The following is a 25,934-nucleotide window of genomic DNA, read 5'->3' on the forward strand; positions in this document are numbered from 1 at the left end:
ATCCTAGTGTGTGTATAGTGGCATCTCATGATGGTTTTGCTTTGTGTTGCTCTAATGGCCAGTGATGCTGGCCATGTTTGCATCTGCTTCTTGGCCATTTGTTCATCTTCTTTGGAGAAATGTCTATTCAGACACTTTGTCCAGTTTTGAACTGGGTTTTCTGTCTTTCTTATTGAGTTGTAAGGGTTGCTAAAAGATTTGGGATACAAGTCCCTCATCAGTCATGTGATTTACAACTATTTTCCCCCATTCTGTAGGTTTTTCTGTCTCTTCACTTTCTTCATGGTGTCCTTTGGTGGACCAAAGTGTTTCATTTTAATTAAGTCCAATTGATCTGCTTTTTCTTTTGTCACTTATGTTTTTAGTGTCAAATTGATGACTTCATAAAACATCATTATGAACACCTGGATTTGGGCGTATACGGAGTGTGCCTGTCTACTGCAACCCCTATGCTTAGGAGGCTCCCACTGGCCCCTCTCTGACTATTGCTAGTTGGCTCCTGAGTTCCTCGGACATGACCCAAGTCTTGGGTGACTGCTGCTCTCTGTGTTTCCGCCTGTGTTACAGCCGGGATGTCATCGTTCTAGGCATTTTCAGGGCATAGATAAGGAAATACATACATGTTCCTTAAGGTAAGAATATATTAAGAGGATGGGCACAGTGGCTCACGCCTGTCATCCCAGCACTTTGGGAGGCTAACGCGGGAGGATCGCCTGAGCCCAGGAGTTCGAGACCAGCTTGGGCAACATGGCAAGACCCTGTCTCTACAAAAATTTTAAAAATTAGCGGAGTGTGGTGGTGTATGCCTGTGACCCCAGCTACTCAAGAGGGCTGAAGTGGGAGGATCGCTTGAAGCCTGGGGGCTCATGCAGATATTCCCAATTAAAACTCAGGACTACAAGGGTTGACCCTACCTAATGATCTTAAATCTGTATCTCCTTTCTCCCTCCTTCAACTCCCAGGTCTCAATAATGGCAACAGAATTCTCCAATTCCTTTGTTTATCCATAACAAGGAATGCAATCCTGCTACGTGCTGCTGCAACATGGACAAACCTTGAAAACCTTGTGCTCAGTGAGGAAGCCAGGCACCAAAGGCCACATATTCCAGCACTCCACTCCAATGACATACAGACAGATGGTAACTCAGTGGCTGCCACGGCCTGTGGGGAATGGGGAGTGGCTACTCAGTGGTTCAGGGTCTTTTCGGGGTGATGAAAATGTGGAACTGGATACAGGTGGTGGTCATACAACATTGTGAATGTACTAAAGACCACTAAATTGTATGCTATAACACAGCTTAAAAATTGAGGACGAAGTTTCAGTTTGGGAAGATGAACAAGTTCTGCGGCTGGATGATGGTGATGGCTGCACAGCACCGTAAATGTGCTTATGCTCCTGGACCGCACACTTAAAAATAGTGAACGTGGTACAATTGAGGTGATGTGGATTTTACCATAATTTTTTAAATTAAAAAAAAAAAAAAAAAAAAAGAAGCGAGCTCCCACAGGGCCTGTTAGGAAATTGTTTTTCATGGCTGACATGGTAGATTTTATGTAAAGTGCATTTTGCCACAATGCCAATGTGGAAATATAAAGCAAGCACAGCGCTCCCGTGGCTGGGCAGAAAGCACGGGGCAGGTGCTGGCACGCTCTGAGAAGCGAATGGCAGCACGTGGGTCAGGGAGGAACACCAGGATTCTGAGTTCTCCTGCAGACTGGCAGGGGGCTGGCCATGCCACCACCGTCACGGAAGTGGGTGGTTTATGTCCGGAGAACAGAAAAAGGGAGCCCCAGGGAACTAGAAAGTATTGAAGAGACAGTGGAGAGGAAACAGCTCAAGAAAGTGACCCCACAAATCTATAATGCCTGGCCTCAGGCCCACCTGTGCATGAGTGGCTCTGATCTTGATGAGCCCAGCAAAGACTCCCAGGTTGACCACTGGGTGGCGCACACACAGGGGGGACCCGAAGAGCCATGCAAAGGCTGCAGAAACAGAGCTGATGCTGGAAGGAACCGCAGGCAAGAGGCGGGAGGCAGCTGAACTTGCTGCTTAAACCTAAGCAGGTCAAGTGCCTGCTAAAGCACAAATATTTATACAAATATAAATTATGTGGAGAATACATTCTCCCAGAGCCAAAATAATAGGTAAAATGTCCAGAGAACTACTTGGCACGTGAAGAACCACGGACTCTCAACCACAGGAGAGAAGACTCACTGGATATGGACTTTGGGTGACAATGTGTCCATGCTGGTTCATGGACTGTGACAAAGGAGCCACCGTGTGCAGGGTGTCCATGGCGGGAGAGGCTGTGTATGTGTGGGGCAGGGGGCCTGTGGGGACTCTCTGTGCTTTCTGCTTAAATTTGCTGTGAACCTAAAACTACCCTAAAATATTAAGTCTATTAACTAAAAAAAAAAAGAAAAAAAGACTTCACTGGACAAGTGATCCAATTAATAAGTGGGCAAAGGACATGAATATGGAAATGTTTCCAAAGTGTATACAGAAATGGCCAACAAGCTCACAAAAAGACACTCCATATCATCGGTCATGGGGAAATGCAAATCAAAACCGTAATGAGATACCACCCCACACCGAGCAGGGTGGCTAGAATCAACAAGACGGATGCCAGCGAGTGCCCGTGAGGATGAGGAGAAACTGGAGCTCTCCCGCACTGCTGCTGGAAAAGGAAGATGGTGCCGCCACACTGGAAAACAGTTTGGTGGCTCCTCAAAAAGTTAAGCACAGAGTGATCCTGTGACACAGCAATTCCACTCCTAGCTATACACCCAAGAGGACTGAAAACACGTGTTCAAACAGCCAATGTGCATCTCACATGTATTCATTGACATCTTATGCAGTGTGCCACTGCATAAGTGACCACCTTGGGCACGTGTTTTCAGGACCTCCTGGGACTATGTCATAGGCCATTGGTCACGTGAATAAATCCCTTCAGACATTAAAAAAAAGAAAACCTGTTCAGTCAAAAAACACATGCAAGAATGTTCATAGTAGCGTTACTCATAATCATCGAGTGAAAACAACTATTTCAAAATTTAGAAACAATAAGGTGGGTACTGGGGTTTCTTTGACCTACCGCGGGGTAGATGAGGGACCTCGGGAGAAACTCTCAGGCCACAAGGGCTTGGGAGCTAGGCGCCGGGATGAATGAAGAATGAAGTCATCAACCAAGGACAGGACACTCTCCATCCCACTGGTCATCAGAAGCCAGAGATCTGCCCCTACCTGCACAGCTGCCCTCTCCCCTGTGCCCCAAGGACAACCAGGGTCTACCCAAGAGAATTCCAGCAGTTCTGGCCCCAGGGATGCCTAGAGAAGCAGCCTGCCCGAGCACTCAGCCAGCCCCAGGGCCTGAGGAACTTCAAAGGCACTAGGGGAGGAAAATTCTCCCACGTCAGCCGGCACCACGAGGTTCCCTGCCCAGGGCAGAAAGTGTGCGTGTCATCTGCAGAGCAGACAGGGGCCCCCTTACCTTGAGGAGTTCCTGGTCATCTGGCGCACACAGCATCAGCTCATGGCCCAGCTTCGTCATTTCTGTTGAAACACAAAGAGCCCATCACGGCAGGCACCTGCCCAGACAGCAGCGAACAGCAGACACCCGGGAAGCCCAGTACCTACAGGCCAGACTCAGTACAGGAGACCAGTGTGGGCCAGGAGGCAGGTGGAAGGCACCCAGGTGCCGGCGCTGCCTCTTGCTGAGTGGCCCCACCCCTCTCTGGGCATCAGCTTCCTTGTCTGAAAATCAGGAGTTGTACCCAATGCTCTCCCAGGTATGGGGTCACTCACTCTGGCTTTGAGCAGAAGCCAGCAGCTGCCTGAGGAGTGGACAGGGGTCAGGGAACCTCTATAGTACACTGTGTGCCACCCTCTCCAAGACCTCACAAGGCCAAAGCAAATGGAATCACTGCTCCCATCGGGCCATGTCCTAAAGGACCTTCGTGCCATCATCTGCTATCACACTGCCGGCAGCCCTGCGGGTGGCAGGCCTTGTTGCATTTCATGCATGGGGAATCTGGTGCCGTGCACACTGCAGATCGTCCAGCCACATCTGCCAGGATGCCCAGGGCATTTTCTGAGTAACTTGGAGCCATAAAGCCTGGGGCTGATGCCAGACCTGTCCCTCCACCTAGCCCTGGAGGGTCTGTTGCAGGAAGTAAGCAGAGTCTCTGTGGGGAAGCACTCAGTAACCCCAGGACCACCACACAAATGCCAACTGCACGCCTAGGCAAGCCTGTTCCACCACCGCCCTTAACCCCACATCCTCAAGTCCTCCCTGACCCCTCTCTTCCTCTCAGCGAGTCCAGCCAACCCTATAAATCCAGGATCTGGCCAGCGCTGCCTCCTGCATTCCCCTCCAAACTTTCACCTGGACCACTCGCTGCAAGAGCCCCGCGCCGTTCTCCCTGCCTCTTCCCCGGGCGCCCTATTCCCAGCACAGTGGGCCAGGGGTCTCGTTACAGCCAACAGCAGAACTCGGCCTTCCTTGACCCACACGGCCTGGCCTGATTTGGCCCGTCCCCTCCCAACCTCACTCCTTGCCCTCCCCTGCACTCCAGCCACACCAGCCTCCTTGTTGTGCCTCCAAGCTGCCAGGCACAGCCCACCTGGGGCCCTGTGCACATGCTCTTCCTCTCCACACATGCCACGCTGGCTTCCGCCCCTCCTGCCGTCTTATGTCAACAGCACCACCCTTCCCCCAAGCCCTGCAGGATCCCTCAGCCCTCAGCTGGCTGTTTCCAGTGCTTCTCGCTGGCGGATGCGTGGACAATTCTCCTACCCTCTCACACCTGTCTCTCCCTGCTAGCATGCAAGCGCCACGAGGGCAGTGGAACTCACTGCTGTACCCCAGGACCAGAAATAGTACCTCGCATGTGGTGGGTGCTCCTTAACCATTTGTCGGATGAATTCCTGAACTATCCTCACGCCCTACTGGTCCTGGTCTCTCCCACCTGCACTCTGACAAGTCTGACATTCAGTGTATTCCCGTGAGGTAGGCAAGACTGGGTTTCATCCCCACTTGACAGGAGAGAAAACAGGCTGGGAGTGGCGGTGTCAGGGCTAAGGCTGGGCTAGGTCGCACATGTGTTGGTGTGGGTCAGAGAATCTGGACTGTACCAGACATGGCAGCTCCGGGGAGAAGGGCAGTGCCTCTGTGTGGCCCAGGTCTGCCCACTGGCTGCTCTAAAACACCTCATTCTTCTGGCCCACCTCAGTACAGGGAGAACTGGCCCCAGATAACTCATGTGGCAATGCCAGCTGGGGCAGCGATCAGGACTCCAGGGTCCAGTTTATCTACCCTGGAGTGGCCAGAATAGACATAGGCCCATGAAAAATTTGATCTTTGACATTCCAGCAACTTCTAGAGAGATCACCATGAAGGTGAAAAGTTAGCCACCAACTTGGGGACTACAATTTTGCTCACCTTTATCTAACGTTCATTACCAGGTTAAGTACAGTTTCTACCAAGAAATGATGGAAAACAGGTTATAAGACAAGCCCCGCTGGAGAGCAACAGGCGCCCCTAGAAATGCCACCTGTAGAGAGCGTGTCACACACCACTGACACAGGAAGACGGAACCACTGCTGGCATCGGCAAGAATCTCTGTCTCTGGCCACCAGCGCTGCAGGGACTGATGTGCTCTAGGTCCCTGAGAGAGGAGTTCTCCCACCTGCCATGCCTAGGAAAGGGTGGGGTTCAAGAAGGCTCTAGCAACATCCACACCACGTGCACCACCTAAAAGAAAACGTCGGTCCAATGGAACATGCACCATAACTCAATAAGGAGGCTGTGAACAAGCTCAGAATAGACCAAGATTCCACCTACCTTGGATCTTCACCTCTGTTGGGACCCCTTTCAGTGAGCTGAACCTGTCCTGCAGTGAGGGCCAGACCCTGCAGGGAAATAGCAGAGCTGGTCAGGCCGGAGACAGCCAGAAAATCCCCCTGGGCCTTCTGCACGCGCTGGAGAAAGTGAATTCCTGTGTATGTGCTCAATGCCACGGAACAGCTCACTTTAAAATGGTTACTTCTGTGTCACATGGATTTCATTTCCATGAATTATTAGGGAAAGAATATTCCAGGAAGTTTACCTCGGAAATGTGATTCTGGATACTGAAATGAAAATTCTTCTCAAGACAAAAAAAAAAAAAAAAAGATGGCTGCAGCAGAGGCAGAGAGGGAAGCCGCCAGCACTCGGGGCCCTTTCTTGAAATGGCGGCGCGGGTAGGTTTTGAGGGCTGGCCCCGGGCTCCTGGCACCCTCCCCAGCCTCACTTGGGTCAGCATCAACTGCTCCAGGGTGGAGCACCTGGCCCTCTGCAGAAAAGGCTTGTGAGGCCTGCTTTCAGCCATGTGCGGACTCCTGCTGCGAGTCTGTGGTCACAATCGAGGCTCATCACCTTGGGCACAGTGAAGGCCTGGCCTTGACTGCAGCACACAGGGGCCGCTCAGAAGCATGACACCTTAAAAGCCATCTAGTGGGCAAAACCAGATCCACACGCACAGCGCACGGAAGGTAGGAAGTCCCAGAACACCCAGACACGCGCCGCAGGTGACACACAGTTCAGCCCTCCTCTGGGTCTCCTCCTTCACGGGGGCACAGCCCAAGCACTGCAACCCCAGCCCCAAGCCCCAAGCCTCAAGCCCAGTATGACACTGAGGCCCAGAAACATCCCTCCGGCCACTGGGGCCACAGGCTCTTACCAGGGAGCCCCAGGCGCCTGCCGCCACAGCAGCCTTTCATAACGAAGGAGGCGCTTTCCACCAGGCTGCCGGAGTCTGGCTACACCTCACCACTGCCATCACTCTAGGAGCCTGCTGACTTGTGTGGTGGGAAAGGGCTGGTGGCTGTTCCCTGGAGAGGCCACACTTGCCCCAAGACTGCAACAGAGATCGAGCTGGGCTTGGCTGCCTCCACAGCACCACTCGCCTCTGTGACTTATTAAGATAACCGCGGGTTCTGTGCAAGTGGGGTTGGGGAAGGAAGGTGGAGGCCAGCAGGCTGGGCTCTGACAGCGGGATTGCCAGAAACGTCTCTGAGCACAAGGCTCAAAGAAGAGGGCACTCACCCAGCACTGTGCAAGGCCAGGCACAGTAAACCTTGAACACACTCAAAATCCACACTGCAGAAGCCCAAGTAGCCAGACTCAGTAAAGGCTATCATTCAAGTCACCGCACCATCACAGCAGGGGGCAGAGCAGGAACAGAAAGTGCGGGAGGCCTTGGAAGCCCCAAGGAAACCCACAGGGCCTTGACCTCCACAATCCAGGGGGCTCCATGAGCTCTGCCCCAACCCACACCAAGGACCAACACTAGGTGCAGCTTCCAGGTTCTACTGAAAGGATATGAAAAGGCGGCCCTAAATGGGACTGACAGGGTACAGTCACATACAAAGAAAGGCAATGGGAAATTCACAGGAAAACTCCCATCCATCCGCTTCTCTTGTAGGACTCTCAAAACACCTAAGGAATTCTTGCCAGCCCGAAATCAGAGAACGTCATCGTATGCTCCCTGGCGGCTTTTTCAAAGGATTCGGTTTCTGGTACTTACAGAAGTACTACAGGTTGAATACCCCTAATCTGAAAATCTGAAATGCTCCAAAATCCTCAACTTTTTGATCGCTGATATGATGCTAAAGGAGATGCTCATTGGAGCATTTGAGATTTCGGATTTTCAGATTAGGGACGCTCAACCAGTATAATGCAAATATTCCAAAATCCGAAGAAATCGAAATCTGAAACACTTGCGACCCCCAGACATTTTGGATATGGGACATTCAACCTGTAGAAGCACCTGAGGGGCATGGCTTTGGCCTCCTACCCGTCCCTCTCTGGCCAGCAGGTGACCGCAGTTCCCCCGAGTGCCTCCAGCTTCCACCCGAGTCAGGCAAATTTGCGCCCCCTCCCACAAAAGCCTCCCCCTGGGAGCTCGCTCAAGACCCTCACACTCCACCCAGCCATCTCCAGTCCTGCCTCACCTCCCAGCCTCCCAGGTTCCCAGGCCAGGGGCTGGTCCCTCCAGGGCCAGCAGTGGCTGCCAGACAAGCCGTCTGCCACTCAGAGGTCCAGGCTAGCAGGTGGAGCCCTCTGGGAAGACAGCTACTCACAGTAACCACAAACCCCATCTTCCCCAGGTGGGGCTGGGTGGCGCCCACGCACACCCCAGGTGGGAAGAGGAAGAAACCGATGCATTACCGGGTACACATCCACTCTAGGATCTCCAAGCGGTACTTTGAGGGGCTGCACAGCAGTTCCTGAATTGTCTTTGGCTCTGTGATATACAGACCCTCAAGGAAGGGGCAGTTTAGGTCCTAAGCAAGGAAAAGGAAAGCAATATTCACTGAAGGTCCCAGTGTACATCATTTTATTTTATTTATTTATTTACTTTTTTGAGACGGAGTCTCACTCTGTCACCCAGGCTGGATGGAGTGCTGTGGCATGATCTCGGCTCACTGCAGCCTCCACCTCCTGGGTTCCAGTGATTCTCCTGCCTCAGCCCCCAGAGTAGCTGGGGGATTACAAGCACGTGCCACCATGCCTGGACAATTTTTGTATTTTTAATAGAGACGGGGTTTCACCATGTTGGCCAGGCTGGTGTCAAACTCCTGACCTCAGGTAATCTGCCCACTTCAGCCTCCCAAAGTGGTGGGATTACAGGCGCGGGCCACCGCGCCCAGCCCTCAGTGTACATCTGCAAGCTCCCATGACCCTTTCCTTTACCCGTGTCCTGCCATTTTGCCAAGAGTTCAAGTTCCCCCATTCTTAACCCCACATCTCCCGCGGCATGCAGACCCCACCTCTTTCAAGTACTCCCACTCTGGGCTCTTGTGGCAGCAGGACCTAGGAGCAACGCCTGAGGCTAAGACTTAAGAGAGGGTCCTAGGTTTCGGGACTGAGGGAGAGGGGAGAGGAAGAGGGGCCACTGAGCCAGTCGTGGACAGGATGGGGGAGTGGCTGGGGGGAGGAGCGAGCGGGCCGAGGGGACCTGGGACAGCTCCCTGACCTCGTGGGCCAGTTTTCCTCACTGTTGCAGTGAGGGCTCTGTCCTGTGGGGCTGTAGAGGGCTTCTGGAAGCTATCACCCCCGGCATCTGACAGCAAGCCCTAGTCTCGCTGACTTGACAGAGTGGCACGAGGCTCTGCCCATCTGTCCCCCGAGACTCCGCAAGATCCCTAAGGCCAGGCCTGCGTCCTCTGTGTCTGCACTTGCTCCGAGCGCCCAGCCCGGGTACTGCAGTTCCACAGGCGGTGCTGGCCCCAACTACCAGGCACAGGCCGTGGAGACAGCAAGAGCGAAGGCCTGGGGCACCCCAAAGAGCAAAGATGAATCATCCACAAGCACCCCCTGTTGCGGGGGAACAGGGCGCAGCCGGAACTGGCGACGGTGGCCGCGTGGCGCAGCGGACTTCCGCAGCAAGCCCGCCCGGGCCTCGGGCAGGGCCCTCCCCGGTCCCCTGCCCTGGAGTGGCTTTCTGGGCCAGCGGCACCTTCAACTTCCCGAACACCTCCACAGCCGCCCTGAACACGCTGCTGTCGCCCTCGTCCTCTGAGTAGTCGTCGCCGCCGCGGCCGAAGCCAGCGTCCTTCCCCGCCATGTTTCGCGCTCCGAGCCGCGCCCCGCCTACGCCCTGGTCTCACTGGCCGGCACGACCGCCAATCAAGTTCCAGTGTTCTTCCCGCCCACCCGCCTGCGCCCACCCGCTACCCCACCGACACTTCCCATTGGGCGGCGGCTCCGCCGGCGCGGGCCCCGGGCTCCCACCCTCGCCCCAGCACCACCCAGGGGCAGGACCACAGGGAAGCGGGCGGGGCGGACATCGGGAAGCGGGCGGGGCGGACACCGGGAAGGGGGCGGGGCGAACGGGCCAAGCTGGCTCTCGGTCGCTGGCCTTGCTGGCGTCGCCCCTGCTGCCGGCCGGGAGTGATGACGCGTCGAAGCGAGGCTCTTCCAGGAGGGGGCGCTCCTCCCTTTATCGGGTTCTCCTGGGCCACCACTAAGGGGGACTCTGGTTCCCAGGAGGACCAAGGGGAGCCTTGGGTGCAGAATGGAACTGGGACTGAAGTGTTCCTCTCCCAGCACGGGGCTCTGTCTTCTCTTCACCATGCTCACGCTATAGTTAGAGGGAAATTTCTTGTCACTCACCAGCTATGGGCCTTTGAACCACTTACCTAACCTCTCTGTGCCTCTTTGCCCTCACCTAATGGAGCTAATGAGAGCACTTTCCCCAATGGGTTGCTAATGAGGATGGCAGGCGGTAATAATTCCTATGGAATCCCTGGGAAAGTGCCCGGCGCATGCAAAGCACTATTACAATATATGCTGGGCCCCGCTCCCCTCACGGCTCCTGGGGTTATCTGTGGCTCCTTCCTATCCTGTCTACTTAACAAATTTTTCTGCATCCCTCAGGCCCCTCAGACTCAATGTGTCTGCAATGAAATATGTGAATCCCTCCTCCCCCAAACCTGCAAAGCCCCCAGCTCACTGAATGCCCCTTACCCTGGGACCTGCTGATTGGACAAGGCAGGAAGGAGTTGGAGGGTGGCTTATGCCCAGTAGCCAGGAGACAGCAGCAGGCAGCTGCCGCCCGTCTGTCCCTCCTCCGTGCCCTGCCCTGCCATCTCCTGGAGGGTGGGATCAGGGGGCAAGTCTAGAGTCAGGGAGACCCAGGGACCTGCTGGGAGCCAACTGCAGTCATCCAAGTGACAGGAGGAGACTTCGCTCTGTCCTGGGAGGAGGGAGCAGGCAGAAGTCCGGGAGGTCACAGGAAGGGACCTCAGCCTGGGAGGCCCCGACACAGGTCCAGCGAAGTGCCTCAAGGTCGCTCTCTTCCCTTCCACGTGGCTGCTGCCTCAGGCCCTTCTGGAAGCTGAGGGCTGTCAGGGCCTTTGGGATATTTTTTTTTTAAACTTTTTTTTCCCCTCTTTTTTGTTTTTGTTTTTCTTTCTTTCTTTTTAGAAAATTTCATTTCAATCACAGCCCCAGCTCAGACATTCAAATTCTTGTGGGTTTTTCTGTGGATCTTTCCTAGGACTGGGGAATTTGGAGAAAGAAACCACGGCAGTGTGGCAGCCTCCCCCAACCCTCCCCATATCCTCTGCTCCTGAGGACTGGGAAGAAACCAGCTCCTGTGTACTCTGGAACAAAATCTCCCTCCTCCACCCAGCTCCATGGAACCAGTGTGCTAAACAGGCCTCCCCAACCTCAGCAGTTCAGTCTACGGGACCCCAAGGAACTGGCAGGGCCTTGAGAGGCGAAGACCATCTTGAGAGGTTATGGAGACCATCCCCCTGCATGGAGAGCCTGTTGGCCAGCCCTCAGTCCATGGAGATGGTCACTGAAGACTCAGCAGCAGGCTGCAGCTTCCCTGCCCACACCACCCCACCACCAGCCACCCACCGCCCGCCACCGGAATCATAGCACCTCCCAGGCATCTTCCTCTGGAAAAGCTGGAGGCTGGGGAGGGAACAGAGAGGCTGCTGGGCCTCTCAGGAATGGGGAAAGAAGGGGCCCAGAGGTAGAAGCTTCTAGAAATGTAGACTCAAGCTCAATGCAAGAAAGCACTCCTCCCAGAAAGCACTGTCTGAACACCAGGTGGCTGCCAGGAGAGGGAGGGAGCTCCCGGTCCTAGGAGGTCTCCAAGCCCAGGGAGGTGGGTGGGCAGGTATGTGGAGGGTTGAGTCCTACCATGGGGGAGGGAGGGGACACATCTCTAAGGGGCATTCCAGCCCACAGACCCCGGGTTCTGTGAGGGAGGCCTGGGTGGGTCAGGGGGCAAAAATGTGGCTGAAGGACCCATTGACCTGGAGGAAGGATGTTGGGGGAAAGCTGTGGATGTGGCAGGGAAACTGGGGAGTCCTGGTCATGGAGGAAAGTTGGCCATGCGTCCCAGCAGGGCCTCAGCTGTGTCAGTGCTTGGAAAACAGGTTGGAAAATGAGACCGGTTGACAGGCACTGGCCCCGCTGTGCCAGAGATGGGCTGGCAGATGCTGGTGGCATTTGAGGCCTCTCAGTTTGTGTGGTGGGCCCAGAGATGTATGGCCAAGCAGTTGAGCTCACCAAGCGGGCAGCCTCCCTGACCTGTGGAGGGTATTGAAAAGTCCTCAGAGCATCTGGGCCCTGCTCTTCATGTGACTTTTAGGGCAGACCCCAGGGTGCAGCGGGAATCAACCAGGCCCCCCAACCCATCCCCCAAAGACACCACGAATCAAAAGAAGCCAAAGTCCAAGGACTTCCCTCTCTGCAGAGGCAGGTCTGCTTCTGGCAGGGGCCGGAGTTAGACCTGAGGGGGAACCACCCCACCTGGAGGCGCCTAGGTCCTGGAATGCTGTCGGAGCTAAAGCCCTAGAAGGCCTTGCTCTACGGGGCCACTTTGACTCCTGGTCCTGAACCAGGGAACCTGGGGAGGAGCCTTTGAGGGACTGAAGTGTCCTCCATCACCTAAGGAACTAAAGTTCCTTAGTAAGGGTGGAGAGTACCAAAGGCAAGCTGTTGAAGACAAGGCAAGTGTGTGTGTGTGTGTGTGTGTGTGTGTGTGCGCGCGCGTGTGTGCATGTGAGATGTTCTGGGGGAGAGTTCGGGTCTAAGATGAGAAACTGATCACACCCATGGGAGAAGAAAGTGGCGGGCCCTGGCATTGGGTTTGAGAGAGAAATGTGACAGAGTAATGAGGTCAGGCTCAGGACGGTCTGAGTGTGAGGCTCTCCGCAGGCAAGGCAAAGCCAGGGGGCTGCCTCTACCTCCCCTCCTCTCCCTCCCCCTCCTGTTCTCCTCTCCTTCTTCCTTCTCCTCATCTCTTCCCTCTCTTCCTGGGACCTCTCTGCTGCTAAGCTGCCAGGCTGAGCTGTTGGTCACCCATCCACCCCGCATCCTGGCATGCAGGCTCAGTACCCAGGCCTTGCAGGCAGCCCACGCCATCTGCGCCAACCAGGAGCCCACCAGAAACCCAGCCCTATCCTCGCAGATGGGGGAAGAGGTGGAGAACATGAAAGCAGGGGTGGGGGTCTTGCAAATGAGACAAGGAAGTGGCTGTAAGCTTGGGGGAGTCCCGCGGCTTGTGGCCCTAGCTCTGCAGGGACCACACTGTCAACCTGGGAGCTGCCTGAAGACTCGACTCTAGAACGTTCTCCTCCTAGGCCTCTGTGTTCATCTTTGGAGTCTACTGGCATATGAGAATGGAGAGGCTACCTTGGGACCTTGGCTTCCTCTTCCTGTCACTTCTAGTACCTATGCTGGGCCTCCTGCTTTAGAGCCCCACCTTCACCTCCTGCAGTTGAGGGGCCTCATCTGCCCCGTCCTGCCCCCAGGCCACTAGCTCCTCCAAGAGCACATCCGGCAGCCAGCGCAGTCGGCATGGTACCACCATCGCCATCACCATCGCCTCCTGTGGGCCTAGAGGTGCTACCATCACCTGCCCCGCCCTGTCCCCCAGGCCACAGGCTCCTGCAAGAGGGCAGGGCCTGCGACCCAGGGCGACTCTTGCTTTGAGGCCAGAGGCAGTTGTAGGGGGTGTGGACAGAGTCTGGCTGGCAGGGAGGCAGTGACCCAGCGGTCCATCTTTGTCCTCCTGCCCCGGGCCCCAAAAATGGGAGGGATGGTCTGGGGCCCTGGGGACCTTTGGGTTTCCCGCTTCTGCCCTCGCACTGCCTGTTTGCAGTGGATGCACTGGGCCAGGCGAGGACGGGGGTGGGGGCGAGGGGGTGGGCGAGCGGCTGCGCGTGCACGCGGCTCGCGGGAGGTGGCGGGCGGGGGCGCGCGCAGCTGCACGTGCGCGGGGCGCAGCCGCCCAGGCGGCGGCAAAGGAAACGGCGGCGGGCGGGATCGCCCCCTCCGCGGGGAGATGCTCGGGTCTAGACGGCTTGGCAAGGCCGGCGGGGCTGAGTCACATGCGTCTGGAGCGGGAGGCGAGGGCGCCAGGACAGGAACACGAACATGCCCGCTCGGAGGGCCGGCCGGGGGAGGGGGCGCCCGCCTCGCCTTCTTGTCTTGCCCGAGCTCCCCGACCGGGCCTGAGCTCCAGCTTCTGCCCAACCTCGGTTCCCTGCCAAGATCCTCGAAGCCCACCCGAGGGGGCGGGGCAGGGCCGCTTTCACAGGGAGTCCAGCGAAGCCACGATATGGGCGGGAATGAACTCGAATTTCACACGGGCAAGGAGGGTGGGAAACTACTCTGCCCCCATCCCGACCACGACCCTGCTCCCTATGGGCCGGTCCCTGCTGCGTGCCACCCTCTGCAGTCCCCCTCCACTGGCACCCTCTACACCATCCGCAGCCAACCTTGTCCCATTTGGGGTCCTGTGTTCCCCTTCCCTGCTTTTTTTCTCCGCCCCCACCCCCTAGCAGGCTCTCTAGCGCAGGATCGCCAGGTCTCAAGCATTTAGTGCTCACCAAAGCATCTGCAAGAAAAGTCATTTAATTGGGACCAGATCCTCTGAGGTTTCAGTGGCATTAAAATAAGATGGGTTTCCTCCAGGGAAGAGTAGCGGGCAACAGGAAGAGGGCATGGAAAGTGGGACTTTTTTCTTCTCCAAGCTTTAAGGGGGAAAGGCCCCCTATTGTTACTGACATGTAAGATAGCTGCGGGAGCATGTCCCCAGAGAATCCCACCCATGTGCCACACACTGCTGTTGTTTTTATTCAGACAACATGTGGAAAGCTCAAGAATGGGCCTGTTCCCTTTCTCTGGGGGTCACCCCAAGGCTGTGTCTCTGGTTGCCCTGGGCCCTGGGAAAAGGACAGGCACGTGGTAGGTGCTCCTGTAGAGAGCAGGAGAGCAGGCACAGCCCCCAGACCTTGACCCTGAGGCCCACATGCTCCTGACCCCACCCACTCCTCCTTGAAACCCAGCCTCTACCCTGGGCCAGCCACTATCACCTGACCCCTGGCGGGCTCAGCTGATGCTCGCTGGCTCCCACCTCCTACCCTTATGTCCCCAGTACATCTGTTCGTGCTCCACCCCACAGCCTGAGGGGGCCGGGTCCTGTGACTCCTCTGCTTAGCAGTCCAAGGTGGCTCCCTGATTCTTTCAAGGACAAAGGCAAGCCGGCCCACCCCGACAGACACCCTCCCACGGCTCACTCAGCCTGCGCCACCACATTGCTGTCATTGCCAATGCTCAAATTGGGCCCAACCCTTTCCCACCTGGGGCCTTTGCACTGGCCATCCCTCTTTTTCAGAGGGCTCTTTCAGCAGCTTTTTGCATGGCCATGGCCTCTTCACTCACGCCTCTGCCCAAATGTCACTTTCTCACAGTCCTCACCTGATTCCCTGTCAGTGAGCAAAGAATCCACTCTCCAATCCTCGTTGATGACAGCCTTGAGGGACAAACACCATTGCTTTGGCATCCTCCAGGCTACCAATCTGAGTCCCACCTTGCAGAGGGTATGTGTGTGCATGAGTGTGTGCATGTGTGTGAAGAGTGGGCTACATGGAAGGGAAGGGGAAGGAGGAAAAGGGACAGGACTTCCTTCCTTGACCTTAGAATCCTAGGATTGTACAACTAGAAGCGACCTTGATCATGTAATCCAGCTTCTCTAGGCCCCTTCTGGCTCTCAGATTCTAGAACTGTCTAAGGAGCCTGTTTCCACCATACTGAGATGAGTAGACTGGGGCACTGAGGAGGGAAACTTGTTCCTGACGTCACATGGCCAGTCCGTCCATGGCAGAACTGGGAGCCCAAAGCTCTTTCCAGCAACCCTCAGGCTGCATCCCTGGTTCCTGGAAAATCCCAACAGCCCTCCCACCCTCTGCTCCAGACACCGGGCTCAGGATTACTGTTGGCTTGGGGCCTGCCTGTCTCAGCACAAGTCCATCAGTGAGCTCTTGGGCGGGGGGAGGGCAAGGCAGAAACTTGCTGGGAGCCTCTGGCTCTGCTGAGCCCCTGAGGCTGGCTCTGCTCCTTCAAGGTCCGCACAATGGCCGGGTGCCCTGGGACTGGACTGAGTGGGTGGCAGGAGTACCACTCCCCAGAGGCCCACTCGGGTCAGCCACCAGGCTCCCAACCAGGAAGAAGGGCAGGGAGGCTAGGCCTCCACAGGAGCTGGGAACCAAGAGGACCCCAGGCCTCACCCCTTCCTGCCTAGGTGGGTAGGAGCAGAGTCCCTCCCTCCTCCGGGCTGGCTGTGCCAGAGAAACCTGGGAGCAGGCTTTCCCCCACCCCCAGCCCAGCTAATGGGAACCAGATGGCAGGATGTTTAGTCAGCGCCTGGGGAGCAGCGCAAACAGGGGAAATGGGTAGGGGGCCAGGATTCCAGAATCCATCCCCAGGCGGGGGGAGGGGAGGAGCCGGGGTTCTCATCACTGTCCAGTGTCCAGACCCCAGGTGCTAGGCTCACCTCGGGCAGGGACCTACCCTGTTTCTCAGGCGATGCCTGGACCAGGAGGCAGGAGGCCTGGTCTCTGGTGTCGACTTGGGTGAGCCCCATTCCTTCTCTGTTCCTTCTCTGTAAAATGGGGGGTCGATTGTACTCTCTCTTGCAGGATCCTGGGGCAAGTTTCACTTAGTCTCAGCGGCATATGTCAAGTCTGCCGTGTCCCAGTGTTACCCTGTCCCAGCTTCGGCAGCTGCCCCCAGGCAGAACACTGGCCCACCACCATCCTATGTCACCCACAGGATGCACAAGGAGATGGTGGCCTCATCCCTGACTCCAGAGGCATTTGCTGACTCCCCAGATGGTCCCTGTCTCTGGTCTGTACGTGGCAGGGTCCAAATTCAGGTCAGAAACCAGAGCCCTGGACGGCGGAGGTGCCCTGGATATGGCAGAGGACCCCGTGTGGCTCCTACGGGACTGTTAGCTGTTGTGGCAGCTCCTCGAGGAGCCCAGTGAAGACCCAGTTGCCAGGCCTCCTCCCCACCTTGACCGGCCCTGCACCCCTCTGGGTCTCACACTTTGCCCCATTGCCCCAGGATGGAGACTCCTGCCTGATGGCCTTTGCAGGCCCCTGCCCCTCCTCCACTGCTTCCCTTCTCCCCTCCACCCAAGCCTTGCCCACAATTAACTCATTTCTTAAGATCGCTTCCAAACCTAAGTCAACTCTGGACAGGGCTGTAGGAAAAGCTTCCTCAACCCTGGCCCTGAAGAGCTGAGCCGGCGGTGAGATCAGTCCTTTTTGCCAGCCCCCGCCTGCCTGCTCCCCCCAACCCTGGCTCCCACAGCAGAACCCGGGGATGCGGCTGCAGGGACACCCCGGTTGGAGCAGGGACTTCTGGCAGCCCTCTGAGGGTGGTGGGCTCTGGGAACTGGGGCTAGACATCCACTTATTTGCCCCTTACTCCACCACACGCCCCTTTGGCCCCACCCAGCAGTCCCCTCATCGAGCCCAGCCCATTTTCCACCTCATGCTATCCTGACCCCCAGGTGCCCCTCCGACCAAGAGAACGCGTGCAGCTTAGGCACATCAGAGACCCCAGACCGTTGGCCAAGAAGTCTAGGGGGGACCTGTGACATGGCTTCACCCAGGCAGTGCCTAGAACACCCATGCTCCTATGTATGGGGTCAGGACAGCCACAGAACATCCGGTCTGCCCCCTACCCCATTTTACAGAGGAGAAAGTAGAGACGTGGAGGGCAAGCAGAGGAACCAGGAGCCAGCCCAGCCCGAGGCACACCCATGCCCAAGCAGCGCTGGGGTCTCGGGCGCGGGAGGTGTACCCTCGCCGCCTGTGCTGTGCCCGAAAATTCCATTTCCTCTGGAACCCGGAGGCCTCCACACTGCTGCCCACGGCAGAAGCCCATGGCCTTGGCACCCACCCCCTCTCCTTTGGCAGCCATGGATGCAGGGCCCAGCAGCCTGCGGTGGCCGACCGGCTCTGTGGCGGTCCTCTCAGGCCTGCCACGTGTGAGACAGAAGCCCCATTCATGGAGGCCACTGGGCCAGAGCCAGCGGAGAATCAATGCAGGCCTCACAGCAAAAGGGCAGGACCGCCCGGTCTGAGGAAAGGGCGATCTGTCTTTCTCTTCAGGTGGGAGCAGTGCACGTTGTAGGGAGTTGGGGGCAAGGTCTGGGGAGGTGTTTGTTCGACAGAAGGGGGGCCTTCCCAGGGAAGGGCTGAGGTGGGTAGGGAAGGCTCCAAGTGCTGCAGCCAGGGCCAGGAGCTCAGGGAGAAAGACCAACTTATGCTGTCCGCCATCGTCCTACCGTGGCCGCCACCGTGCCTCTCCCAGCTCTCCTTCCCTCCATGGCAGCCAAGAGGAGTGTGCTGCTCCCCATCCTGGCACTGTGAGTGGGGTGCTTCTCAGGAGGGACCCCACCAACCCCCATGGGCTTGGCCACCCTGCAGCTGCTGCTCAGCCCACCAGGGGCCCCCAACGGTGAGTCGCTGGCACCAGCAGGAAGAAGACTGCCGCAGGCTGCCCACCTCAGGCCCACTTTGGGTACTCAGGCGGGGCTGCAAAGGGCCCAGGGCCCCATGGCCCTGAGAGAGCCCCCCTTGGAGGGCGAGGGGTGCGTGCAGACTCTAGGGGTGAGGGAGGGAAGAGGCCTCCCTGGGAGCAGGCGCTACAGTGAGGCCGAAAGCGGGTCGGGGTGTGCTCGGGAGCAGTTGCTCTGGCTGCCCCAATGCCTCCTGAGACAGGAAGAATCTCGGGAGGCTGGAAGTATAGGGCTTGGGGGTGAAGTGGGGTCACTGGCAGAGAGGGGCTCGAGGGGTCCAAGGACATGGGCTATGAGTGTGGCCTTTGTCTTATAGGCCAGTGGTTGTAGCCACACTTGGTGGCCCTACCCCAGGCTTGAGGGTAGGGCAGGAGGGGCCAGGTGGGTGGGTCTGGCCCGCACCTCTGTAGACAGAGCAGTGCCCCCCATGGTCGGCCCTGGTTGAGGAGGAGCTGCTCCGTAGAGGAGGGAAGGCATTGGGGTTATCACCACTTCTCTAAAGTGGCTCCTCTAAAGGGGCCAGGTGGCCCCTGGGCTTGCCTAATCCCCAACAAAGCCCCTGTAGCAGACACTGGGGCTTTCACCTCTAAAAGCAAACTGTGCCAGGTAGCAGGAACCCCTTCATCTCCCCAGAAACTGTCCCCGGGAAGCACATGTGAGGTCCCTGCTCACCAACGGGTATGGGGCAAAGGGGATGCTGGGGCAATGCCCTACCCCCCCCCATTCTTGGGACACACTGGGGAAGTGAGGGGAGGTGGGACCCAAGGTCCCTTGAGCAGCCCAAGGCTTTCTACTCAGGGCTGCTGAAGCTCCTCTGGGCCCAACCACCAGTCCAACCCCTGGGCCCAACCTATAGGCCCAACCCCCTAGCCCTAATGGGCCTCTAGCGCCCCCGCAGTGAGAAGCTGTGTAAGTTCTGAGAGGCAGTCTGGGTGACTGGCCCCAAAGTCTCCTGGCCTGCTGCTGATGGTGGGGACACCCTGTTCTCTCACCAGTGCTCCTCAGGAGGGAAGGGAAAGGCGGGGTGAGGCCTGATTAAAGAGGAAGGGCGATGGGCTGGCTAGCAGCTGACAGCCCCTTGGGGAAAGGAGACAAGGCCCCCAGCCCACAATGGCTCCTTCCGCAGGTCAGCTGCAGCCCATCCCTGGCATTGGCCGCCCAGACAAGCCTGAGGCTGGGCAGCTGGACCAGACGCGGTCTCAGCCCACCCCGAAGCAGGGAGCTCAAGGAACCCCCACCAAGTCTCCCTCCGCTTGCTGGAAAGCACCCCCCAGGCCAGGGCTGGCCCTGAGGAAGGAGTCACCCCCAGTGACCTCGGAGCAGGAGCAGGGTCAGAACAAGGGCCTGGTCACTGAGTGGGCTCAGCCCCAGGCCACAGCTGCCAGGAGGGCTGGGGCAGGGAAGCCCCGGCCCTTGAAGCTCAGGCCCTGGCAGGCCGGCAGGGACCCTCAAGCTCAAGAGGGAGCAGTGGTCACCGAGGAGGACCTAGGCCAGAAGGCAGGAGGCCGGGAAGACAAGGGAAGGGGCTTGAAACCCAGGAGGCCCCCCAAAGGTGAGAACTGGCAAGGACAAGGGGCCCTCAGGTGGTGCCTGGGGCCTGCTGGGACTGACAAGACCACGCATGAGTTTGGCCACCCAGACACTGCCCCATTCCCAGTGTTTCCAAGCCAAGTGCCCTCGAGTGCGGGGTGGGAGGGAAGCCCTCCAAAGTCACGTCCCCTCCCCAGGCTCAGAGCCCCATTTGGGCCTTTGCCCTTGGTGCTGAGGGGAGGGGTCCCAGCAGCCTGTCGCTCCAGCCCAGGCTGGCTGAGTAACTGGCAGGCCCTGGGAGCCCTGGGCAAACCCCTGTTCCTCAGTAGGCCCCTGTTGCTTGTGACCCAACAGGAGCTGTCTCTCTTCCTCCAGGGACCTCCCATCAACCTGGGCCAAGGATCCGGCGCCCACAGAAGGACCACAGCTGAGGCTGGGATGGCAGCGGCAGCACCTCCAAGACCCTGGGCCGTGGGTGGAAAAGACCAGGAAGCACACACGGGCACAGGCACAGGCGCGCGAACCTGGGCACCACCCAGCAGGCCATGCCCTCTCTGCCGGCCTCGTGCCTCCTGGCCCAGGCAGTCATCGCCTGTGGCAACGTCAAGATGAAGCATGTCCCTGCCCTGACCGACCCTGGTCTGACCACACTCTACCTGGCAGGTGGGTGGCCTCCTCCCCCCGCACCCACCCCTATGGCAGGGGTAAGAAGGCCGACACCTGGGCTCCCACCCTGGCTCTCCCGAGCAGCCCCGTCTGGTGGGGGAGGTACAGAGTGGCAGCGGGCAGGGGGCAGAGAATATGGCTGCCCCATGTGCGCACAGAGAATGAAATTGCCAAGATCCCAGCCCACACGTTCCTGGGGCTGCCCAACCTGGAGTGGCTGGATCTCAGCAAGAACAAGCTGGACCCCCGAGGCCTGCACCCCCATGCCTTCAAGCTATGTTGCGGCCCATTCACCTGCTCCTGGGGGGCCTGGGCTGGGGTTGGGGCTGGCAGGTCCCAGACGACCCACGGCATCCATTCCCTGCAGGGTGGAGCTGCTTGGGGGTAAGGCCTGGAGGAGGCATGGCAGAGAGCACCCAGCATGGTGGGCTTCCGCAATTTGGTGTGACATGTTCCATCGCTGGGAGTAGGGGGAGCAGCACAGGCCCGCAGGCCCTGTATAGGAGCAAACAGAAACCCTCCCAGACAGGCCTGGATTCAGTGGGAACTAGGAAGCCATGATGCCACCAACAGAGTGCCCTTGGTCAGGATGGGCCCAAAGCCATGCCCAGGAAGGCCTGTACCCCAACCAGCAGGCCCCCAACCCCAGCCCACCTGTTCCCCATGGCCCCCCCAAAATCTGATGCGGCTGAAGCGGCTGAACCTGGATGGGAACTCGCTGACCACAGTCCCGGCCCTACCTGCCTCCCTGCAGGAGCTCAAACAACAACAACCTCCTGCAGGGCCTGCAACGCAGCAGCTTCCGTGGTGCGGGCAAGTTCCAGGGGCAGGGACCCAGGGAGCCAGGCCTGGGCAGGTACCCGCCCCCCAGGACAGGGGCTGGCAAGGAGTGAGTCTGCCCTCTGGGAGGTACACTCGGGAGAGTGCCCAGGGCAGCCTGGCTGGAACACAGAGGAGACTGCCAGCCTGGGTAAGGGGCCCTGGCCTCTAGGGGCAGGCAGGGGTTCTGGAGCTACCGGGAGGAGCTCTGCGATGGCTCACCGCACCCTTCTGCCCACCTGCAGGGCTCAGCCAGCTGCTGACACTGGAGGTGGAAGGGAACCAGCTGCGTGACAGGGACGTCTCCCCCCTGGCCTTCCAGCCCCTCTGCAGCCTGCTCTATCTGAGACTGGACTGGAACCGGCTGCGGACCATCCCACGCGGCCTGCTGGCCTCCCTGCAGGTGAGCTGGAGCTCCCAGGATGGGGAGGCAACATTGTTAACAGTCAAACAACCCTGCCTCGGCTTCTGCTGAGGGGGCTTGGAGCAGCCAATGGGGCATCTGTGCGCTAAAAGTCACGAGGCTTCAGGCCTCTCCTCAACTTGACCTAACCTTCCAGAAGTCCACAGTGAGACCTCCTGGATGACTCTGCATCCTCTGGGGTCTCTGAGTAAGGCCCATACCCTGTTTCTGGACCATACAGTCCCCTGAAAATCCACCCCCTGCCATGGGCCTAAGAGTGGCAGAGACTGGCACCTGAGTTGCATGGACATGGCTGGGTGGAAGGGGGCATTGCTGGCAGAGAATGGGGACAGCCAGAGTTGGAGCCTGACCAGGTGGCCAACAACTGGCAGATGGGCCCCTCACCCCGACTCCTGACCCCTGACCCTAGGAGCTACACCTGAGCACAAACCTTATCCGGGAGGTGACAGAGGGCGCACTGAGCCATATCCACAGCCTCAGCGTGCTAGTGCTTAGCCACAACTGGCTTCAGGAGCACCAGCTCGCGCCCCGAGCCTGGATCCATCTCCCGTGAGTGGCAGCCCCAGAGCTTCGCCCCAATGGGCATTTAGAGGCCGAGAGCAAGGATGGCCCAGAGCAGCCCCGAGAAGCAGGTGGGGAAGGCAGAGAGGGCAATGCTGAGACGCGGAGCTCCAGAGAGGGCCAGGAGGCAGGGGCTCCAGGGGAGGACTTGTTCCTTGGGCCTGGTCTTCGGTGAGTCACTGGGGTCACCTCCCTCCCTGCTTAGGTTAGCCTGGGCCCTCAGTCACCACAGACTCTTCCAAGATGTTGCTTGCAAGCTTGCAAGGCCTTCCTTCTGTCCCTCCCACCCAGCAGAATCCCCCTTGCCCTCCCGTGCCTAGGCCTGCCCTGCTGGCCCCCAGGAAGCTCACCTGAGAGGTGCCACGGGCCTGGATGGAGGGCAGCAGTGGTGGGGAGAGCTGGCCCGACAATGGGTGCAGTTAGGAGGCGACAGGGGCAGGAAGCAGCACGGAAGGGCTGGGGGCACAGGAATGTGGGGAAGAGAAGTGCGTGCATGTCCTGGGGCTGCCATCACTGAGCGCCACAAACTGCATGACTTCAAACAACAGAAATAAACTCTGTCAGTTGCGGAGGCCAGAAGTCTGCAATTTAGATGTTAAGGGACCATGCTCCCTCCGGAGGCCTAGGATGGGATCCTTCCTGCCTCTCCCAGCTTCAGAGGGCTCCAGGTGTTCCTGGGCTTGTGGCTGGACGTGGCCATCTCCCCTGCGTGTCTCCCTTTGTCTCGTCTTCTCTCTTCTGTCTCTCAAAAGCACACCTGTCATGGGAGCGGGGCCCACCCAGGGAACCCAGATGAGCTCAACTCGACATCCTCCCCTGCAATCCTTACATCTGAAGATAAGGCCACATTCACAAATTCTGGTGGACATAGGTTCTGGGGGCCACTCTTCACCTCATTCCAAGAAAAGTCAAGGGCAATTCCCTGGATCTGGTTGGGACAGCTAGGTGGGGATGCTGGCACACAGGCCACTCACGGCGACCAGATGTTGCAAGGCTGTGGAAGTCAGGCTAGGGAGTCAGGACACAGTCCTGGGAACAGCGGGGTGGGCTGGGGGAGACCGGGTGACAGGCGAGAGGCTCAGGAGGGCCGGATGACCCCCAAAGCAGGGTGGGGCCGCAGTGGGGAGGGAGGCGGGGGTCGACAGACAGTCTGACCCGCCATTCCAGGGACCAGAGCCTCCCGCCCTGCATCCTCGCGTTCCAGGAAAAAGTTACCAGGACGTTTGGGTTTAATTATTCCTTTTTCCTCTCCCCCGCTTGCCAAGGGGGCAAAGGAAAGCAGACAGCAGCCTGGGAGGGGCTGCCCGGCCACTATTCCACTCCCGCCGCGGGGCCTGGGCAGGGGGCTGGCGGCCAGTCAAGCCCCAGCTGCCTCAGCCCCGGCCTCTCCTGGACTGTGGAGCCGCCCGTCTCTTCTCTGGCTGGTGGAAAGGGAGGGAACTGAGAGGCACAGGAGCAGCCCAAAAGGTTGACCCCAGCCACAGGGGCTGAGGGTGTTGCCAAGAGAAGCCTTCCCTGTTCCCTCTCTCCATATTCTTATCCCTCTCTCCATTCCAGAAGCCTCACCACCCTCTGCCCTTGCACACCTGCATGGCCACAGGGACCAGGGCTTCCTGCTGATGGGGTCAGGGCCTCAAGGAGTCAGGTGTCCACCATGGAACGACCGGGGGCTCCCAGCTGAAGGTGGCAACCTGAACTCCACTATAGGACAGCGAGGACTGTGTGACCTCCCAGGGTCCCCCAGCCCTAACCCTTGTGGAGCCTGATTTTTTTTCTCCCTACTCATCTAGCTTCTACACATCTGAGGATAAGACTGGGAGAGGCAGGATGAGGGCAAGAGAGTGGGAGGGACAGAGGAGAGGGCTTCAAGGCTGAGAACCGGCAGGGGCACAGAGTTCCCCCGCCCCATTTTTCCCCTAGATTTTAGGCGTCACCCTCTGAGCTCTGTCAGGTGTCAGGATTAGGAGACAGGAGACCCTGAGATAACACCTGAAGGGAAGGAAGTGAGGGGGAGGACGGTCCCTCGGTTTCCACAATGACGGCAGGCATCGCTAGCCCTGCAGGGAGCAAGGAAGGCCCCCACCCAGATCCTCTAATCCCTAGGTCTTGGGGGACAGAGGAGGACATAAACCCACACAGGGCCTGGCCTGACTCACACAGGAGTTGCGAGAGTCCCAGCTGTTGAGAGTTCAGGTTGCGGCTGCCATCTCAGAGTGAATCCCACGCTCGTCTTGGGAGTTTGGGGCTGCAGCCCCTGGAGCTCCCCTCTGGGAGTTGCCAGCTGTCAGCTCCCTCTGCCCCTGTGTGCCCCGCCCCACAGGAAGCTGGAGACCTGTCCTACAACCGTCTGGTGCACATGCCCTCCTTCCTGCCACGGGGCCTGAGGCGCCTGATGCTGCACCACAACCACATCGAGCGCATCCCTGGCTAAGTGTTCGCGCACATGAAGCCAGGCCTAGAGTTCCTGCACCTGCCCCACAAGAGGCTGCAGGCTGACGGTATCCAGTGTGTCCTTCCTGGGCCTGCACGCCTCACTGGCAGAGCTGCTCCTGGATCATAACCAGCTGCAGACCATCCCACACGGCCTCCTGGGCCTCAAGGGACTGCAGGTGCTGGGCCTGAGTCACAACAGGATCAGGTAGGGCCCCCCTCCCCGTCCCCACACCTGCAGCCGTCCCCACCCCCGCACTCCTGCCAGCACACAGAGGAAGAGGTACCCTGAGGCCAGGAGGCCCTGCCTTCCGGCTGGGCTAGGACAGGCTGGCCTTTGGGCTCCTTACCCGCAGGCCGTAGAGGCCAAAGGCAGGAGTCGGGGCTCATCCACCCTCCCCCAATCCAGCCATCCACCCGTCTTGGTTGCCATGATGGAGGCTGTGCCCAGTGGCTGGCAGGCCTGGAAAGCCAAGGGCAGCTGGCAGCCAGATGCTGGCAGGGCTCCAGCCCGGAGTGACAAGGGCTGGGGCTGGGGACCTGGCACTGAGCCTCGAGTTGGGAGGGGGCCAGGAGGCCACAGTGGTCTCTGAAGCCCGCCATCACTCCTCCACAGTTCTGATTCTGTGGTTTGGTCTTACTGCTTCTCTTAGAGCAGGGGTCTCTGTCTTTTCTTGAATGATGCCTACCCCTTCTTTCCGGGGTCTTCTCTCCCCTGCTGTGCCCTACCCCTCCCTTGCAGACAAGTGCCCTTGAATTCCATCTGTGACATGCACGTGGCCCAGGACTCCAACCTCATCTCCATACACCTGGAGAACAACCTCACTGACCAGCGCCGCATCCCACCCACTGCCTTCTCCTGCATCCGAGCCTATCACAGCGTGGTCCTCCAGCCCCAGCGGGGGGAGGAGGAGGGCTCCTAGTCCTGCCTGCTGCCTTCCTCCAGCACACACTCTGATTCTCGAGGGGGTAGAGGGGCAGGCCGAGCTGTGCTTAGCCATTGCACCCCTGAGAGAAAGGTCTAGAAGACCCAACTGCTTCCAGTGCACCCACTCCACATTGACTGGTGAGGCCCCTTCACTTAGCAAGTGGCCCAGGGGCGAAAGGTGGCACTGGTTTGTAC

At 58.4% G+C, this 25,934-nt stretch overlaps 2 protein-coding genes and 1 long non-coding RNA gene across 4 annotated transcripts in view; 1 reads left to right on the top strand and 2 right to left on the bottom strand.

Annotated features, from left to right (window-relative positions):
* The window catches only part of CETN2 (centrin 2), a 628,428-nt gene that overhangs the window by 592,670 nt on the left and 9,824 nt on the right, over window positions 1-25,934 (bottom strand). The gene's annotated exons all lie outside the window — the stretch shown is intronic.
* LOC126945446 (uncharacterized) overlaps window positions 1-25,934 on the top strand; it is a 430,470-nt gene that overhangs the window by 382,322 nt on the left and 22,214 nt on the right. The window lies entirely within an intron of this gene.
* The window catches only part of HAUS7 (HAUS augmin like complex subunit 7), a 143,080-nt gene that overhangs the window by 10,931 nt on the left and 106,215 nt on the right, over window positions 1-25,934 (bottom strand). Inside the window, exons 2-5 of the mRNA XM_050775357.1 lie at window positions 9,502-9,649; window positions 8,211-8,326; window positions 5,844-5,911; window positions 3,492-3,553 (exon numbers count right to left, since the gene is read on the bottom strand). Of these exons, the coding sequence (XP_050631314.1) occupies window positions 3,492-3,553; window positions 5,844-5,911; window positions 8,211-8,326; window positions 9,502-9,609 (354 nt within the window). The 5' untranslated portion in view covers window positions 9,610-9,649. The remainder of the gene's footprint in view (window positions 1-3,491; window positions 3,554-5,843; window positions 5,912-8,210; window positions 8,327-9,501; window positions 9,650-25,934) is intronic.

Source organism: Macaca thibetana, chromosome X (genome assembly GCF_024542745.1).
Source record: "Macaca thibetana thibetana isolate TM-01 chromosome X, ASM2454274v1, whole genome shotgun sequence".
Lineage (NCBI taxonomy): Eukaryota > Metazoa > Chordata > Mammalia > Primates > Cercopithecidae > Macaca > Macaca thibetana.